We start from the raw sequence: 18,426 nt of genomic DNA on the forward strand, positions 1-18,426 counted from the left end.
GCTGGTTGTAAGCAGTTGTAGAGGTGGTGCTTGACTTCCACACGAAGGCTGGATGCCAGTGGCTGGAAAGTGGGGCCGGACAGCCTGGCCTAGGCCGGGCGGCCTGGCCCTACCTCCACGTGGCACCGCCTTCCCGTGGGACGGTCCTGATCTCCTCTGGATGTCGGTCCTTCAGGCGGTTTGATCAACCGACTCTGTCTTGGGCCGGGCGGCCTCCTTGGGGCCGGGCGGCCTCCTTGGGGCCGGGCGGCCTGCCTCTGGAGGCCTCTCGGTCCTCCGTTGCACCGACACGCTCCTCTCTGGCCATGGATGAATCCTTGATGGGGTGGACGTTGTGTGCTTGATCATGGCCCAGGTTGTCTTCTCTTTTGGATATGGGTTCAAGCCTTCCGGGTCCAAGTTGTATATTTTTGGGTCCAACCCATTGGAATGGCTTGAATTCTCCCTCTAGGTGACATTGGTAAAGTCTCATGCCAAGATTCTACCGAAAGTATGCCGGTCGGCCGGATTCGGGCCTTCCGGTCCAAACAACGTCTGTTTTGGGTCAACTTTGGATATGTTGTTCCTGAAGTCAAATAAACAACAAAACTTGTGGAACTCATTAGTAATAATGGTTTTGGCATGGTTATGGTCTAGCTTTCATGAAATCAGGCAGAGCGTTGGTGGCAAAAATCATCGATATCGACCGCCAACACACCCCCACAGCCAGACTTTGCTCGCCCCGAGCAATAAGGTCGAGAAAAGAGCGAAGACAGGTTTCATGAACTCAAGCTATGCATAAGATATATTTCTTAGCTTTCCTTGCATACCTTGGATTCCAAGTGGCTAACATCTTCACTTCCGTCTATTGATCCTCAGAACTTGTCACCAATAATCAAGACGAGCCTTCCTTCGCGGAGCTTGGAGGGTTTTCAGATTTTCGAAAATAAGGCAAACTCTTGAAAGCTCAACTCACTCGGGCACTCATGGAGTATGATTCTCCCAAGGCAAAGCCTCTCTCTTGTATGATAACAAAGGTATGTGCCTATCTTTTCCATTTGTTTTGCAAGTCCAAACAAAGTGTCTCTAAGTAGCGATGCCATTCAAGTACTCTGATCATGTGCATGTGAAAGCATTGACACTTGTCCGTCATCTTTACTTTTGCTCTTATCATCTTTTCCCTTTTTTTGAACAAGGTGTCGGGTACCACGATTAGGGACCCCCTAATCGGTGTACTAAGATCATTCTAAAAAACGCAAACACGTGTTAAGGCAACTGGGCCCACGAAAGCCCACGACCTCCTTCCAATCTGGAAGAAAGGAAAGGACTCAATAAAGCCCAGCATGCGGCCCATTCACATCCCTCTCGGGCCCACCTCGGGCCCGCCGGACAATCTCCGCCTCGCTCAAGCGTAGCGGATCTATCCTCGAGCAGGTGAGCCATCTCCGCCTCGCTCGAGGGTAGCGGATCTATCCTCGAGCAGGTGAGCCATCTCCGCCTCGGTCGAGGGTAGCGGATCTACCCTCGAGCAGGTGAGCCATCTCCGCCTCGCTCGAGGGTAGCAGATCTACCCTCGAGCAGGTGAGCCATCTCCGCCTCGCTCGAGGCCACCCCTCGGCACAAGGGACAAACAGCCCCGCCGCCTAACCACTCGCCGTATGGAGGCATTAAAGGCCAGCCATTCCACCACGATGCCCAGGACGGACGGTGTCAGGCTGCCACTCCCACAGTGGATGTGACCCGGGTCCCATCTGCTGACTTCGGTCACCGCTCCGCCATCCCGAAGGCTGTAGCGACACTGTGGGACATGCGGCGCGAGACAAGACGGGCCCGGCACTGCTCCCGTTCCTGTTCTGCTGACACCGACCACCCGGACTCGCTTCCCACTGGAGAAGGGGTCCGGCGATGTCACGTGTCCTTCCGGAAGGAGCGCTTATCACACACGGTCGGAGTCCCGGACCTCCCCCTCCACTCAGAGGCCCAGGACCTCCACGTGTCCCCCGGACCTTCTAGTGTGCACGCCCGCACTCCGACCAGGGGGTCCAGGGCCATCCCGCGCCATTACCACCGCCGGAACACTGCAGGACGATCGGCGCAATCCCCGCGGAACCAAGGATGAAATCCAGGACGACAGCGACGCACGCCGCCTTCCCACAGTGTACTTCCTACAGTGTCCGACCACTGTACCCTACGATTCAGGGGAGGACGGCGACTTCTATGCCCCACTCATGTACGCCGCCCATCCTTGTGACTATAAAAGGAGGAGGCGGGCTCCCCTTAGCGCTCTCTGGACTCGCTTTTTGTCTGGTCTCTCGGGCTTCTCTCTTCCAAGAGAACGTTCAGGGACTACTGAGCACTCATCTCAACCGACTCCACTCCTAGCTGAGACTTGGGAGCTTCTCTCCCTCTCTCACCTCGCTTGTACCCCCTACTACAAGCACTCCGGGTGCAAGATAATACAGTGCCCTCGCACACCCCCTTTGCTGGACGTACGGCCCCGCGGCCGGAACCAGGATAAATCGTGTGTTACTGTGTTGCCTCTTGCATCTTCATCTGGGACGAGGAAACACGCAGCATTTACTAGTTGGGATCTGGGCCCCCGGGTCGGGACACCGACAGTTGGCGCGCCAGGTAGGGGCCGCTGCGTAACATTTTTTCTCTCTTTTTCCCATTTGATCTCCAGGGATGGCGCGCAGATCCAACCCATATCCTATGGGTGTCTCGGATCCGCTCCCAGCTGGGTTTGTGATCTGGTTCGGGAGTCTCGAGTTCAGAGCGACCAGCAACGGTTACCTCATGCGGCTCCTCTCGCCCAGACGTAACCCCATCACCCCGACTTCGCCGGCCCGTCACGACAGGCGCTCGGGTCAGCGTTCGCGACAAGCACGCGTGGAGCGGCGTCGCACGGCACGTCACAACTCCCCCACGTGGGTCGAGGCTGGCATGTCGCAACTCAGCATCGAGGCGAACGGGGCCACCGTTTCGTCATCACGTGCCTCGGCATCATCTGTGCCGGCACCGTCACCTGCAGCGGCGCTAGTGCCTCCCAGGGGGGGGCTCGACTTCGCCCTCGCCCTTCCCCTTCGGGATGCGCAACACTGCCGCTCGCACCTACGCCTCTTCAATCAGCACTAACCTTACCGAGTATGAGGATCTGCCGGGTCATCATCTTCTATCGATCCGCAACCTCATCGCGTCGTCCCTCGACGAATCCTACCCCGAGACGGCGAGCTCGATCGCCGACAACATCAACTTCTTCATGAACAACTTTGCGGCCGAGGAGGCCGAGGACTACTCCGGGGTCTACGACCCCGACGCTCTTCGTTCGTTCCAGCTGGCGATGGCTTACTGCCTCACCTGCTCCGAAGACTCCAGCGAGGGGGATTTCGATCCTTCCCGGGAGTGCTTCATGGTGGACCTTGCGGACGAGCAGAACGACAATGCCCCAAGTAACGACGGGGACGCCGGGGCGGACGCGCGGGCAAAGCAACCGGCGAACCCGCCTGCAGCCCCTTCCTCGTCAAGCTCGGCGGCGCGACAAGCCCAGCTGGCGCAGCTCAAAGAGCTTCAAGCCAAGCTCGACGAGCAGCGTCAACAAACCCAAGAGCTGCGCGCCGCACTCGAGCAGCAACGTACCGCGCGCGATACACATGCCCAGGCGGCGGGACGTGTTGCCCGGGAGCGCATCCTGGCCGACGACAACGTCGACAAATCTCCAGAACTGCAAACGGCCTGCGAAAAACTCGTCGCTGCGGCCTATCTACTTCAAGCTATGCCCGAGCCATCGACGCCTTCGGGCCGCAACCTGCGCCGCGAGGCACAGGAGCTCATCGAGCAAGCTGCCGTGCAGCAGGCCGAGAGTTCTGCGTCTCGTATGCGCTCGAAGGCCCCGGAGCCGCCTGGCGGGACTGCGCATCAGGACCGTGAGGCTTCTGTGCACACGCCACCAGCACGGAAGGGCAAGGCAGTCGCAACACCCGGTGCGAGGGCACCCTCGGTGCACGAGCGCATCGGAAGAGTTCCCGTAAGGGAGCGAATCCGCGACACTCGCGGGCACGCTGGCGACGGCGACGGCGACGCCCGCAACGTCATCGACGGCAGGAGGTATACCCCTCGACGGGGTGGACGCTTCGACCCCGAGCACGACATGGGTGAGTCCCCGGAGCCCCCGAGCACCCGGATATTCAGCCGGGAGATTCGAAATGCATCCTTTCCTCCGTGCTTTCGACAACCTAACACCCTCGTCAAGTACTCGGGCGAGACTGACCCTACAGTCTGGCTCAACGACTACCGCCTAGCGTGCCAGCTAGGCGGTGCGATGGAGGACGCGGTCATCATCCGTAACCTTCCTCTTCATCTTGCTGACGCCACACGAACGTGGCTCGAGCACCTGCCTGCGGATCAGATCCACGATTGGGCCGACTTGGTCCATATCTTCGTGGGCAATTTCCAGGGCACGTACATACGCCCCGGGAACTCCTAGGACCTCAAAGGGTGTCGCCAGAAGCCCCGCGAGTCCCTACGTGACTACGTACGACGCTTCTCCAAGCAGTGCATCGAGCTCCCCAGCGTCACCCATGTCGAAGTCATCAACGCTTTCCTCGAGGGTACGACATGCAGGAACCTGGTGCATGAGCTTGCGAGAAGCCGACCCGTCAGCACCAATGAGTTGTTCGACGCTGCCACCAACTACGCCGCTGGCGAGGAGGCTGTTGGTGCCATCTTCGACGACAAATCGAGCAAGCGCAAGGACGATGCGCCCGCGGAGGGCAGCAGTGTCAAGCCCAACACCCCCGCCAAGAAACTGAAGCGGGGGAGGAAGGGAAAGAAGCCGGTCCCACCAAACCAGCGTGAGTCGGGGCGGGCAAAGGACTCCGAGGATGCCTTCGCTGCCGCCCTAGACCGCAATGGTCCTCGAGGCCCCCCTCGAGGTGGTGGTGGCCAATTCGACGACATGCTCAAGAAGCCGTGCCCTTACCATAAGGGCCCGGTCAACCATACCCTCGAGCAGTGCGAAATGCTCAAGAAGTATTACAACCGCGTCGCGCATCGCGACGAGGACAAGAAGAATGATGCGGGCGACAAAGGTGGAGATGACGAGTTCCCCCCAGTGGAGAACGCCTTCTTCATCTTTGGAGGAGCAACGACGAATATGACTTCTCGGCAACGCAATCGTGAGCGCCGTGAAGTCTTTTCCGTCACCAAAGCCACGCCATCCTACCTCGACTGGTCGAAGGATACCATCGCCTTTGGCCGCGAGGACCACCCCGACTACGTCCCGCATCCGGGACGGTATCCGCTCGTTGTCGACCCCATCATCGGCAACACCCGCTTCTCCAAGGTGCTCATGGACGGAGGCAGCAGCCTCAACATCATGTACGCCCCCACCTTGGAGCTCATGGGGATCGGACTGGACAAGCTTCGCCCCAGCAAGTCGCCATTCCACGGTGTCGCGCCGGGGAAGCGAGTCCAACCCCTCGGCCAGATCGATCTGCCTGTGTGCTTCGGCACAGCAGCCAACTTCCGCAAGGAGGTACTCACTTTCGAGGTAGTGGGATTTCGAGGGTCCTATCATGCCATCCTTGGTCGTCCCTGCTACGCCAAGTTTATGGCCGTCCCCAACTACACCTACCTCAAGCTCAAAATGCCGGGTCCAAAGGGCGTGATCACCATCGGCTCTTCGTTCGAGCACGCCTACGAGTGCGACGTTGAGTGCGTTGAGCGCGCGGAAGCTCAAGCGGAGGACGAGGCCCTCGCAGCCACCCTCGACAAAATGGCAAGCGAGGCCTTGGACTCCACACACCGACACGCCGGGAGCTTCGAACCCGCCGAGGGTATCAAGAGGGTGCCCCTCGATCCGAGCCACTCCGACGACAAAGCGTTGCAGATCAGCGCCACCCTCGACGACAAATAGGAAGTGGTGCTCATCGATTTCCTCCGCGCCAGCGCAGATATCTTTGCGTGGAGCCCCTCGGACATGCCTGTCATACCGAGGGAGGTCGCCGAGCACTCTCTTGATGTCCGACCCAACTCCAAGCCGGTGAAGCAGCGCCTAAGACGCTTCGACGAGCTCAAGCGCCGGGCGATCGGCGAGGAGTTGCAGAAACTTCTGGCGGCCGAATTCATCAAAGAGGTATTCCATCCCGAGTGGCTAGCTAATCCAGTATTAGTGAAGAAAAAGAGTGGAAACTGGAGGATGTGTGTAGATTACACTAGTTTAAATAAGACATGTCCGAAGGTTCCCTTTCCTTTGCCACTAATCGATCAGATTGTAGACACTACTGCGGGATGTGAACTCCTATCCTTTCTTGATGCCTATTCCGGTTACCACCAAATCAAGATGAAAGAGTCCGACCAGCTCGGCATGTACTGCTACATCACGATGCCCTTTGGCCTCAGAAACGCTGGAGCCACATACCAGCGGTGTATGCTCCACGTTTTCGGAGACCATCTTGGGCGCAGCGTAGAGGCATATGTCGATGACATCGTTGTGAAATCCAGGAACGCGGACGACCTGGTTGCTGATCTCAGGATCGCATTCGATTGCCTACGAGCCAAAGGGGTAAAACTTAACCCCGAGAAGTGCGTATTCGGGGTGCCTCGAGGCATGCTCTTGGGCTTCATTGTCTCCCAGCGGGGCATCGAACCCAACCCTGACAAAGTCTCGGCCATCACTCGGATGGGACCGATCCGAGACTTAAAAGGGGTACAAAGGGTCATGGGATGCCTAGCGTCCCTTAGCCATTTCATCTCGCGTCTCGACAAGAAAGGCTTACCCCTGTATCGACTCTTGAGGAAAACCGAGCGCTTCACGTGGACCCCCGAAGCTCAAGAAGCCCTCGAAAGGCTGAAGGCATCACTCACTCGAGCTCCCATTCTCACACCACCTACGGACGGCGAGCCCCTCTATCTGTACGTAGCCGCGACGACCCAAGTGGTCAGCGCGGTGATCGTAGTCGAAAGACAAGAGGAGGGTCATGCTCTGCCCGTCCAACGACCAGTGTACTACATCAGCGAGGTGTTGTCTGAAACTAAGACACGCTATCCACAGATTCAAAAGCTGCTCTACGCAGTGGTTTTGGCTCGGCGCAAGCTGCGCCACTACTTCGAGGCTCATCCTGTCACCGTGGTCTCGTCTTTCCCCTTGGGAGAGATAGCCCGCAACCGGGAAGACGAGGGTAGAATTGCCAAATGGTCTGTGGAGCTGATGGGAGAACCACTCACCTACGCCCCTCGCAAGGCGATCAAGTCCCAAATCTTGGCTGACTTCGTGGCTGAGTGGACGGACACTCAGCTACCCCCATCACAAATCCAGGGCGAATACTGGACTATGCACTTAGACGGGTCGGTGATGAAAACCGGCGCCGGTGCCGGCCTCCTTTTCATCTCGCCCCTCGGAGAGCATATGCGATACGTGATACGCCTACACTTTCCCGCGTCGAACAACATGGCGGAGTACGAGGCCCTCCTCAGTGGCCTCCGCATCGCCATCGAGCTCGGTGTCAAACGCCTCGACGCGTGCGGCGACTCCCAACTCGTCGTCGACCAAGTCATGAAGGAGTCTAGCTATCACGACCCGAAGATGGAGCCATACTGCAACGCAGTACGCCGCCTCGAAGACAAGTTCGACGGCCTAGAGGTCAATCATGTCCCGCGCAAGTACAACGAAGACGCCGACGAATTAGCCAAGATCGCGTCGGGGCGGACCACCGTCCCCCCGAATATCTTCGCTCAAGACATCGTCAAGCCCTATGTCGAGTTCAAGGACCCGACGGAGTCAGGCCCCTCGTCCACTGGGCCCTCCGGCGGGAACCCTCTGGCGGACGAGGACGAGCCCATGGACATTGACTTCGGCACCACCTCCGTGGACGAGGCCGAGGCAATGGAAGTTGACGAGGCCCCCGCTTCGCGAGATTGGCGCGTCCAGTACCTTGACTGGATGATTCGAGGGGTTCTACCCTCGGACCGCGCTCAGGCGCGACGCCTCGCCAGGCGGGCCAAGTCCTTCGTTCTAATCGACAATGAGCTACACAAACGTAGCCCCTCGGGTGTCCTGCAACGATGCATCCCCATCCCCGAGGGCAAGGAGCTGATCCGCGACATCCATGCTGGCATCTGCGGCCATCACGCCGCGCCACGCACTCTCGTGGGTAACGCGTTTCGGCAAGGCTTTTACTGGCCCACCGCGGTCGCCGACGCCACCGACGTTGTGCGGACCTGCGAGGGGTGCCAGTTCTATGCTCGAAAAACACATCTCCCGGCCCATGCTCTGCAGACCATCCCCATCACGTGGCCGTTTGCCGTGTGGGGACTAGACCTCGTCGGTCCACTGAAGAAGGCGCCCGGGGGCTTCACCCACTTGCTGGTGGTGGTCGACAAGTTTTCCAAATGGATCGAGGCTCGACCCATCGGCAAGATCAAATCCGAGCAAGCAGTTCTGTTCTTCACCGACATTGTCTTTAGGTTCGGGGTCCCGAACTCGATTATCACCGACAACGGCACCCAGTTCACAGGCAAGAAATTCTTGGCGTTCTGCGACAGCTTCCACATACGTGTGGACTGGTCGGCTGTGGCACACCCACAAACGAACGGGCAAGTGGAGCGTGCCAATGGCATGATCCTCCAAGGACTAAAGCCAAGGATCTTCAATAAGCTGAACAAATTCGGCCGGAGGTGGCTCACGGAGCTACCTTCAGTCATTTGGAGCCTAAGGACGACCCCGAGTAGAGCTACGGGTTTTTCTCCGTTCTTCCTCATTTATGGCGCCGAGGCCATACTCCCCACTGACTTGGAGTACGGATCTCCGAGGCTCAAGACATACCAAGAGCAACGAAACCAGCGAGCTCGCGAAGACTCGCTGGACCAAGTGGACGAGGCTCGAAGGTACCAAGCGCAGAGGGTCCGGCGCCGAGACCTCAACGAAGGGGATTTGGTGCTGAGGCTTCGACAGAACAATAGGGGCCGCCATAAGCTCTCACCTCCATGGGAAGGACCGTACATAATCGCCGAGGTGCTCAAACCCGGCACCAACAAGCTGGCAAACGAAAAAGGCGAAGTCCTCACCAACGCTTGGAATATACAACAGCTACGTCGCATCTATCCCTAGAATTTCAAGTTTTTTATACATTTGCCTGTACTCGCATCTTCAATTTCCCGAAATAATAAAGTACGCTTTACTGGTTTATTTTTGGGAACCATCTAGGCCCTCGAAGGCTAGGATGCGCGCTGACGCTGAGGTACGCTCGGCTTTACCCTCGGCAAAGCCGAGCCTCCCTCGGGGGCTACTACGGGGGGAACCCCCGAACGTCCCCAAAAAAGTCGCCAATATTTTTCGAAATATTTCCGTCTCGACCCTAAACTTCTCGTATCCTTGGAAAAAACCGGCGCGAGGCGTAAGCAACTACGGACGGGGCCGGCCGAGTCGAGGGGCCGCCTACGCCTCCGGGATACGGCACCCCCCTCACCACCCTACGCCTACGTTGCTTATGAACGCGAACCCCCTCGCAGACGTTCGTCCAAGTCGCATACAAGAACACGGAAATAAAGTAAAGAAATACAGGCTCGAACACACAAGGCCTCGACGGGCCACGCATTCAAATTACGAAACAAAAACTTTTATATTCATAGGATGTGATTACAAAGCGCGACCATGATATAAACACTAATCTATTTACATGGGCTTCGAGGCCCAACTGTCCTACAGGCTACCATCCCCCCCTTGCGGGTCTTCAGGGGCGTTGAATTCGGCGATGGGAGGGATGTCTGCCTCAAGCTTCTCGGCGAGAACGGTGGCAAACTCCTCCGCGGCCGCGTCGGCTTCATCCATGATGGCCGACGCGGCGTCCGCGTCAGCATCATCGGGAACGACGTACCCCGACGACACCCTCTGGAGGTCCATGAGGTAATGCGTCGAGGCCACGGCGAGAGCCCGCAGGACACCAAGGCGGAAGGTACTCTTGGCATGTTCGGCAATCCGGCCGCCTAGCGCGCGCAGGCGGCTGATCACCGAGCTGCCCGAGACGGCACCGTCCCCCTCGAGCTCTTGACACACGCTCACGGCGGTCTGCTCCAGCTCAGCAAACTCCATCTGTGCCGCCGTGAGCGCGGTGTGGACCGCTTCCTTTGCCGCGGTCTCGTCCGCCACCTTTTGCCTCAGCTCTGAGTAAAGGAAATTGACATTAGCTACGAAAAGAAACAAATCGATGAAAAATCGAAGGTACTCACCCGTCATATTCTTCTGTGCTTCCTCCCTCTGGGCTCGAGCGGCCTCTTCGAGCGAGGACAAGGAGGCTTCTTTTTCCTTAAGGCTAGCCCCCATGTTCTGAAGGGCCACCTCCTTCTCTTCGAGGGCCTCGCCCTATTCCTGGAGGGTCCCGGCGAGCGCAACCACGGCCACCTCTTTGTGGAGGAGCTCGGCCTTCTGCTGCTCGAGCGTGGCGCTGAGGCGTTGCAGCTCGGCGCTCTGTGCCTCAGCCTCCCGAGCTCTTTCCTCGAGCGCCGTCCGAAGGCGTTGCAGCTCGGCAGCTTGCGCCTCGGCTTCCCGGGCCTTCTGCTCCGCTGCCGTCCTCTGGGCGTTCCACTAATCAGTGACCCGCGCCAGTTCCTCCTCCAGCGCCTGCTGACGCGCTCCCGGATCCGCCATTTTTGTATTGGCGTCGATGTTCTTGAGCACCAGCTCGGCGTTGTGCTGCCCGAGCTGGCTCATCTGGGAGTACAGCCGGGTCATCTCGGTGCTCTTTTCGCGCGAGATTTCCCTCAGCTGCTGCGAAGGGGAGGGCGTGGGTCAAGACACGTTAAAACTAAACTGAATCCGAGTAGGTTTCGGGGGGAAAGATTTACCTGGCTGACCTGGTAATCTGCATCCTGGTGGAGCTGGAAGGCGCGGTCGAGGGCTTGCAGGATCTCGCGACCGACGCCCATCTGCTTGTTCCAGGCTTCCTCCTCCTCCTGCTCCTTGCAGAGGAACTCCGAGGGGACACCGGACGGAATGATGGCCCCGAGATGGCCCCTCTCGGACGTCCCCGCCTCGAGCGCGCCCGCGCTGGCCGACGCAAACTGGGCGATGTGCGCGGCGGCGCTTGCCGCAGCAGCGGGGTCGATATCCATCGAGTCCCCGTACTCCTCGCTGCTGTCCGGCAGCTCCATCACCGCCGTCGCGCCCTCCTGCGCTGTTGGCACGAGCACTACCGCAACGGTACCCTCGTCCCGGGCCTCGGTGGGCTCCGAGATGGGGGCACCTTCCACCTCTAGCGCCTCTTGTGCCGTGTCCTCTGCGAGGCCCTCGTCCTCGGTCCTCGAAGGCTCGAAGATGAGGGTCTCCTCCTCTGATTGGCCGTCAGGGCGCTCCTGCGCGTCCCCGCCAACTTCTCCTTCCGTATCCGGTCGGGCGGTGCCACTGGCACCGCCCCGGCCGGTCTCCTCGGCGTCGTCAGCCTGAGTAGCCGCTTCGGCGCCACTCTGGCCGGCGTCGCCCTCCTCCTCTGCCCGGGCCTGCTGTGCCGCCTGGGCCCCTCGAGCCAAGGCCTCCCGTAGCCTCGCGGCCGCTGCCTCGAGATCCACAGCAGGCTGGGGCTGCGGCGCCGTGTGCGGCGTGCTGCGTGCCCCAGTCTTGAGAGCCTTGGCCGGGGCAAGCTGCACCGCATCTTTGGGAACGGCCCCGGGGCAGAAAATCAAGAGACGCGAGTTGAGGACAATAGGATTGAGAAATCCACCCAACACGTAACAAAAACGAAATTCAAAGTACTTACCCAGATCGAGCACTCATGCTCCGCTTCCTCGTGGCGCTTCTTCGAGCCCGGGGCATCGTCCCGTCCCTCGAAGACTCCCCCGAGGGCGCCCCCCTCGTGTCGGCCCGGTGGCTCGAGGCTGCCAGCACGGACGACTCCTCTCCCGCCGCAGCCTCGTCGCCACGGGTCAGCACCTGGGGCGCGGGCGTCTCCTCGCTGACCGCCGGCGGGGATGACTCCCGCTCCGCACCCTCGAGGGAGGGATTCGCCGATGACCCCGCCACGGCCCTCGGCTCCTCTGGCGCCACGATCGCTCCTTCTTCTTCTTCCCACAGGTAGAACGGTGGGGGGCTCGCGCCCTCCCCGTCGCTCCTCAGAGCGTGGTCCTCGGCGTCCGAGGCCTCCTCCTCGTCCTCCTCCGAGGACTCGGGTTTGGCGGGCTGCGGCTTCCCCTCCGCGCGAGCAAGCTTGCACGCCTTGTCGTGCCTCGCCTTCCTCTTCCTTTTTCTCTCGGCCTTCGTCTCCGCCGCGTCCTTCCGCCTCTTCATCTTCTCCGCGTGGAGGCAATTAATCAGACGCTGTTCTGGGACCGGGGGCCTCGAGGTGCCGCATCTCAAACCCTGTACAACACCCCCGAGATGGGGTCAGGGAAAGGGAACTACACGACGCCCGACGAGTTCGAAGCCAAAACTTACCAGGGAAATATACCCCGGCTCGGGGCGCATCTTGATCCTCCAAAGATCCACGGGATCATGGGGAAACTCCGCCACCGCGTACTTCGCCCTCCGGGCGGCGTTGGCGTGGGAGAGAAGCTTGCTTGACGTCCTCGAGCCTTCAACCTTGCTCCCGGGGGTGAGCTCGAAAATCGGCAGGGCCCTTTCCACAAGAGGGATAACCCTCTGCCGGTGGAAGTAAGTAATAACGGCCGCTGCTGTCAGCCCCTTCCTCGCCAAGCGTGCCAGCGCGTCGGTGAGGCCCTCGAGCCTGGCTTGTTGCGCTGGGGGCGACACCCCCCAGTCCCACTTCGGCGGTCGCTCCCGGAGAACTTTGTTAGTGAACGCCGGGAGCGTGCCCTTGTGGTTCCGAAGGTAGAACCACCCTCGGCTCCACCCGGAGTTGTTTGTCGTCATCTTGCTTGTGATGTAAAAATTCCTCCGGGTCGGGCGGACGTGGAGCGTCAGGCCACCGGCGCGCGCGTACCGCCTCGGCTGGTTCCGCGCATTCTCGATGAAGAGTTCGCCGCGGAATATATGGATCCAGAGGTCCCAGTGGGCTTCAATGCCAAGGTACCCCTCGCAGACGGCGACGAAGACCACCGCCTGCGAGATGGAGTTGGGGCTGAAATTGTGCAGCTCCACCCCGTAGTACTCGCATAAGGCCCTCATGAACCTGCTGACGGGGACGCCGAAGCCTCGCTCGTGGAGGTGAACGAAGCTGACGACGTAGCCTTGCGGGGGCTTCGGCTCGGTCTCGTCTGGGTGCGGAGAAATCCACGCCGACGCCCCCGAGTCGGGGTTCTGCGGCAACAGCCGGTCTCTGACCAACTGCTCCAGGACCGCCACGGTGGCGGAGGACTTCCCCCATGGCAAAGGCTCCTAGATGTCCGACATCTCCGTGAGTCGCAGGGGGATGCGAAAAAGAATGCTCCGAAATAGCTAAGTCTCTCTCTCTCTTTCTCCTTCTTCCTCCTTCTCGCTCTTGGCTACGGGTTCAGGAAGTGACGGAGGCGGAGAAGGCGAAGCAGGATGGAGGCAAATGGCCAGGTGAACCCAAAGCATCCCTTTTCTCTTCATATTTATTCACCGTGATGGGCGCACCCGCAGCCACGGCCCAAATCTACCGCATTGAATGCGGTAGATTTTGCTACCGCTGACGGATGGGCCCCGCGACCGCGGAGTCTCCCACGCGCGAACGCAGCAGTAAATGCGGCACAGTAACCGGCGGGCGCGGCGTGACTGTTGCGCCATCCCATCCGTCAGCCGCCGCCCACGCCGCTTCATCTGCCCGAGGCGGTCGCCTGAAAAGGCGCGCTCGCGCCGTGCCGCACAAATCGGGCCACGTCGCCCGCTACCGGCGGAAGACCCCCGCGCGCGCGTGGTTCGCAGCTCTGTGACGTTTTCAAATTATGACGGAATATTACTTCATAGGGTCTCTTTACCCTCGAAGGAATCGCATTCCGAGGCCTTACTGATCAGGGGGTCGAAGCCTGGCCCTTCAGGGGGTTCGACAGGCGCCCCAGATCACCAGAGTCAGGGACTGCAGGGATGTGCCGTACAAGCTACCCTCGAACACGGAGTTCGAGACATCCTACGCAGTGTTCAGGGCCAGTCGAGGGTGCCTAGAAGGGGGATCCCATCGAGGGAGAGCATCGAGCCCTCGAACCCTACCGAATGGGTTCGAGCCCCGCCTAGCGAACCCTCGTGAGCGCTTTATGAGACGTGTCTATGGACCACGAGCTGACCCCAATCGAACGGGGCACGGACGTCCGCTTGAACAACCCGCTAATAGCTCACTGAAGCAGCCATAGCTCGCGGCCCGGGCATGGGTAGCATGGTGCGCTTCACCCCTCCTCCCTGCGGAAGGGCGACAAGGGTCGTAATCAAAGTCGAGGGTTCCCCTGAACGCCTTCACACGGGCCTGGGCTCGGGGGCTCCTCGCACACCACGGTTCAAACCACACCCTCGAATAAGTCAACAACCGTCCATTATGAAGCTCCGCGTGTCTAATCAAACCCCCCGCTGTTGACGTGCGCTCTCCTGAAGGTTAAGCTGAGCGCCGTGCCACTGTACCAGCACTGAGAGTGCCGAGGCCGGCTGAAAGAGTGCCCATGCCGGCTGAAAAAGTTGCTGGACGGTCGCCCCAGTAAAGCTACCTGGTGGGACAATGTTCATAGCCCTTGGACGAGCACAAACTCTCCTCCAAGGCCTCGGGGGCTACACCCGCGGGTGCGCTGACGCGCCCCCGCGAGGGTGACTTCACACATATTCGAGGGTCGTAACTCTATGTACACCCCTATACCCTCGGTAATCCTCCCCGTAGAGGAGAAAGGGGACTTTATTGCTCAATGCAAATAAAGATTACAAACGGTTACCGGCGCGAAGCCATCAAAAGATACAAACACATTGCCACCTACGTGGCAATTTTCCCTGTCTTGGGGAGGAGCGAGCGGCGAAGAAAGGCACCGAGCCCCTAGCTAACGCAACAGCGAGGCTGCTAGGGATGCGAGGACCAGCCCCCAGACCACACGGGTCCAGCGGGATGCTTTCCTCACAAGCCTTCTTCTAGCATCTCCTCCACCGAAGACCATGCAGGGGGTCGAGCTGGCGGACAGCGCCCTCCGCACCGTCTCCCCGAGAGCAACCTTGTCGCCTGGGGGGACGATGCGAAGAACAGCCGCCCAACCTGGCACAAACGCCATGGTCAGGCGTCTCCATCCCCCTTCAGGCTAGGGGACATCGCAGAAGCAGGACCCCACGGGCCCAATGCTCTTCTGCTGATCCCACTGAACCTAAGGGAAGGAGCGCACGCCCACTCCGGTCTTCCCCTACCGCTCGCAAGCATTCTTCTAGCGCCAAAAGCCTAAGAAAGCCAGGCCACCCCATCTGGGGGCCGGTCACAAAAAGGCAAAGGAAACATTACAAGATCTAGGCGAGGCTGGAAGAAAGAGTTGTGAGTTTGAAGAGGAAAGGGAACCTCACGACCCCTATTTATAGCTGCGCCGGGCACAAAGCTTCAAGCTTGGCGAAGAGCGGAGGCTTGTATCACCCGTGACGACGCGGCACTCCACGAGCAAAAGAGGTCCTTGGTCACCACGCCGAGACACGACCGAACGAAATAAAGCGGAGCTGAGCCCCTGGATGCTAAGCGGTGCAGCGTCGGCTCTGGCCGGCTGCCCTCGAACGGCGCGCCGCAAGGCGACCAGGAACGCCGGGGCCAAGACCCTGCATGCGGGACAGCATGATGAAAGCGCCAGCTGCCAAGCAGCGGGCGCCACTGTCGCCCTGGCCCCCCTCAGCGCGCGAACACGTCTTGTCCTTCAAACAAACAAACAAAAAGGCACGCGCCTCGAAGTACTCTACCCGCAGGCGCACTACCCCGTCTGACGAGTTGTCACTTCCGCCGGGCCGGCGCCCAGGCGCGCCTGGCGGGGTTACGGCATTGACCGATCACGTCAAGGGAGAAATTGCCGAAATACCCTTTGGCCGAATCCCTTGACTCGACCAAAGCCTCGGGGGCTACTGTCGGGTACCACGATTAGGGACCCCCTAATCGGTGTACTAAGATCATTCTAAAAAACGCAAACACGTGTTAAGGCAACTGGGCCCACGAAAGCCCACGACCTCCTTCCAATCTGGAAGAAAGGAAAGGACTCAATAAAGCCCAGCATGCGGCCCATTCACATCCCTCTCGGGCCCACCTCGGGCCCGCCGGACAATCTCCGCCTCGCTCAAGGGTAGCGGATCTATCCTCGAGCAGGTGAGCCATCTCCGCCTCGCTCGAGGGTAGCGGATCTATCCTCGAGCAGGTGAGCCATCTCTGAAGTGTGGGCCCTGGTCTCCTGGCTAGTGCTCTCTCGTCGTGTCTAGTTCACCATTCTTGGGGTGGTTTGTCCAGGGGTAGAAAGGGAATGAAAGAATAGAGAAGAGAAGGGTTCTACCCTAAGATAAGGCCGGTTTCGGGTGTGGCAAAGACCATAGATGAGATTGTCATATCTCGGATAACTCAAAGACGTCTACCTCTTCGAGTTCCAGCATTTCCGGTTCTACGAACACCTTCAATCTCTGGCCATTGGCCTTGAAAATGTTCCCGTCATCATCTTGGAGGGTAACCGCGCCGTGATCAGCAACGTTTAGCACTAAGTATGGGCCTTCCCACTTACTTCTAAGCTTGCCATGACCAAACAATCGAATGCGAGAGTTAAAGAGGAGTACGTTGTCCCCCGCCTTAAATTGCTTGATCTTGATTCGCTTATCGTGCCAATGTTTCGTAAGCTCCTTGTATAACTTGGAGCTATGGTACACTTTTTCCCTCCACTCATCCAATTTAGCAAGTTGGATCTGTCTCTTAATTCCAGCTAATTGGAGGTCCATATTCCACCTCTTGATTGCCCAATGGGACTTGAATTCTAACTCAACCGGAAGATAACAGGTTTTGCCATAGACCAGTTGGTAAGGTGTCATCCCTATCGAAGTCTTATAAGTTTTCCGATATGCCCAAAGTGCCTCGAGTAACTTGCTCTTCCATCCCTTCCCCATGGCATTTACGGTCTTTTGCAGAATGTTCTTGATTTCCTTGTTCGACGTTTCTGCTTGACCACTCGTTTGGGGTTGGTATGGAGTAGCAACCCGGTGTTCTACCCCAAGCTCGCAGAGGCACTTCCTAAAGGTTTTATCGATGAAGTGTGAGCCTCCATCGCTAATCACGACTCTTGGAACTCCAAAGTGGGGGAATATTGTTTCCTGAAACATTCTTTTGGAGCTCCTTGAGTCGGCCGCAATGCGAGGAAGTGCTTCTACCCATTTGGACACGTAGTCCACAGCCACCAAGATGTACTCACACTGCTCTGACATAGGGAAGGGGCCCATGAAGTCAACTCCCCATACGTCGAAAATTTCCACTTGAAGATTGCTCTTCAAGGGCATAGCATCTCGGGAATTGATGTTCCTGTGCTTCTTACATCTTGGGCGACGCCGGACAAATTCTTTGACGTCTCCATACATGTTCGGCTAGAAGAATCCACTCTGCCAAACTTTTGTATGGGTACGGAATGCTCCGTAATATCCTCCATAGGGTGAGGAGTGACAACGCTCAAGAATTTTCTAGGTCTCACAAAGCGGGATACAGCGGTGGAGTAAACCATCAGCACAGACCTTGAACAGATAGGGGTCATCCCAAAGGTGAAATCTGCTGAGGTGTATCAGCCTCTTCTTGTCTTCTCCTGGAGGTATGTATCCAATCACCATGAAGTTCACTAGGTTGAACTACCATGGACTGGATGCAGTGACCTTCAGGAGAGTATCATCTCTTACATAATCGTATCGGAAGGTCCGATCCTTGGATTTGCATCCGGGAGAGATGATGAGCCACACAATTATCTGCTCCTTTCTTATCCCTTATTTCAAGATCGAACTCTTGAAGGAGCAGATCCAATGGATGAGTCGTGGCTTGGCATCCTTCTTGGTAAGTAGGTACTTAAGTGCAGCATGATCCGTGTATACTATCACTTTAGCACCAACCAAGCAGGATCTGAACTTGTCCATGGCAAAGACCACGGCTAAAAGTTCCTTCTCTGTTGTGGCGTAGTTGAGTTGGGCGGCCGGTTAGTGTCTTACTGGCATAAGATATGGCATAGTGTTGCTTATCCTTGTACTGATCGAGCACTGCTCCGATGGCGTAGTCGCTAGCATTGCACATGATCTCGAAAGGAAGACTCCAATCGGGTGGTTGGATGATGGGTGCGATGACGAGTGCCTTCTTGAGGGTATAGAAGGCTAGGAGGCAATCGTCATCGAAATTGAATGGTGTCAGACCCAGGGCAGCGAGACTGCTTATAGGCATAGAATGTTCTAGAGTAAGGGATAGCTCATGGATGTACCTTACCTCTCCTGTAACTAACCAAATAGGTGTAGAACTAGCTGCATTACAAAGGAAACAACCCGATTGTGTTGTAGTAGGAATCCAACTGTACTCGGCTAGATCGCCAGGATCAAGCCCGCCCACT

At 58.3% G+C, this 18,426-nt stretch overlaps 2 protein-coding genes across 2 annotated transcripts; both read left to right on the forward strand.

Moving 5' to 3' along the window:
• Nucleotides 1-5,326: 5,326 nt before the first annotated feature.
• LOC120677418 lies at nt 5,327-5,893 on the forward strand. The gene has a single exon (XM_039958578.1). It carries the CDS (start codon nt 5,327-5,329, stop codon nt 5,891-5,893), a length of 567 nt encoding a protein of 188 aa, XP_039814512.1.
• Nucleotides 5,894-7,561: 1,668 nt separating this feature from the next.
• Nucleotides 7,562-16,558, forward strand: LOC120679679. The gene is made up of 3 exons (XM_039961332.1): nt 7,562-8,299; nt 8,486-8,714; nt 16,434-16,558. The coding sequence occupies exons 1-3, from the start codon at nt 7,562-7,564 to the stop codon at nt 16,556-16,558; spliced, it is 1,092 nt and encodes a 363-aa protein (XP_039817266.1).
• The last annotated feature ends 1,868 nt before the right edge of the window (nt 16,559-18,426 follow it).

Source organism: Panicum virgatum, chromosome 6N, assembly GCF_016808335.1.
Source record: "Panicum virgatum strain AP13 chromosome 6N, P.virgatum_v5, whole genome shotgun sequence".
Lineage (NCBI taxonomy): Eukaryota > Viridiplantae > Streptophyta > Magnoliopsida > Poales > Poaceae > Panicum > Panicum virgatum.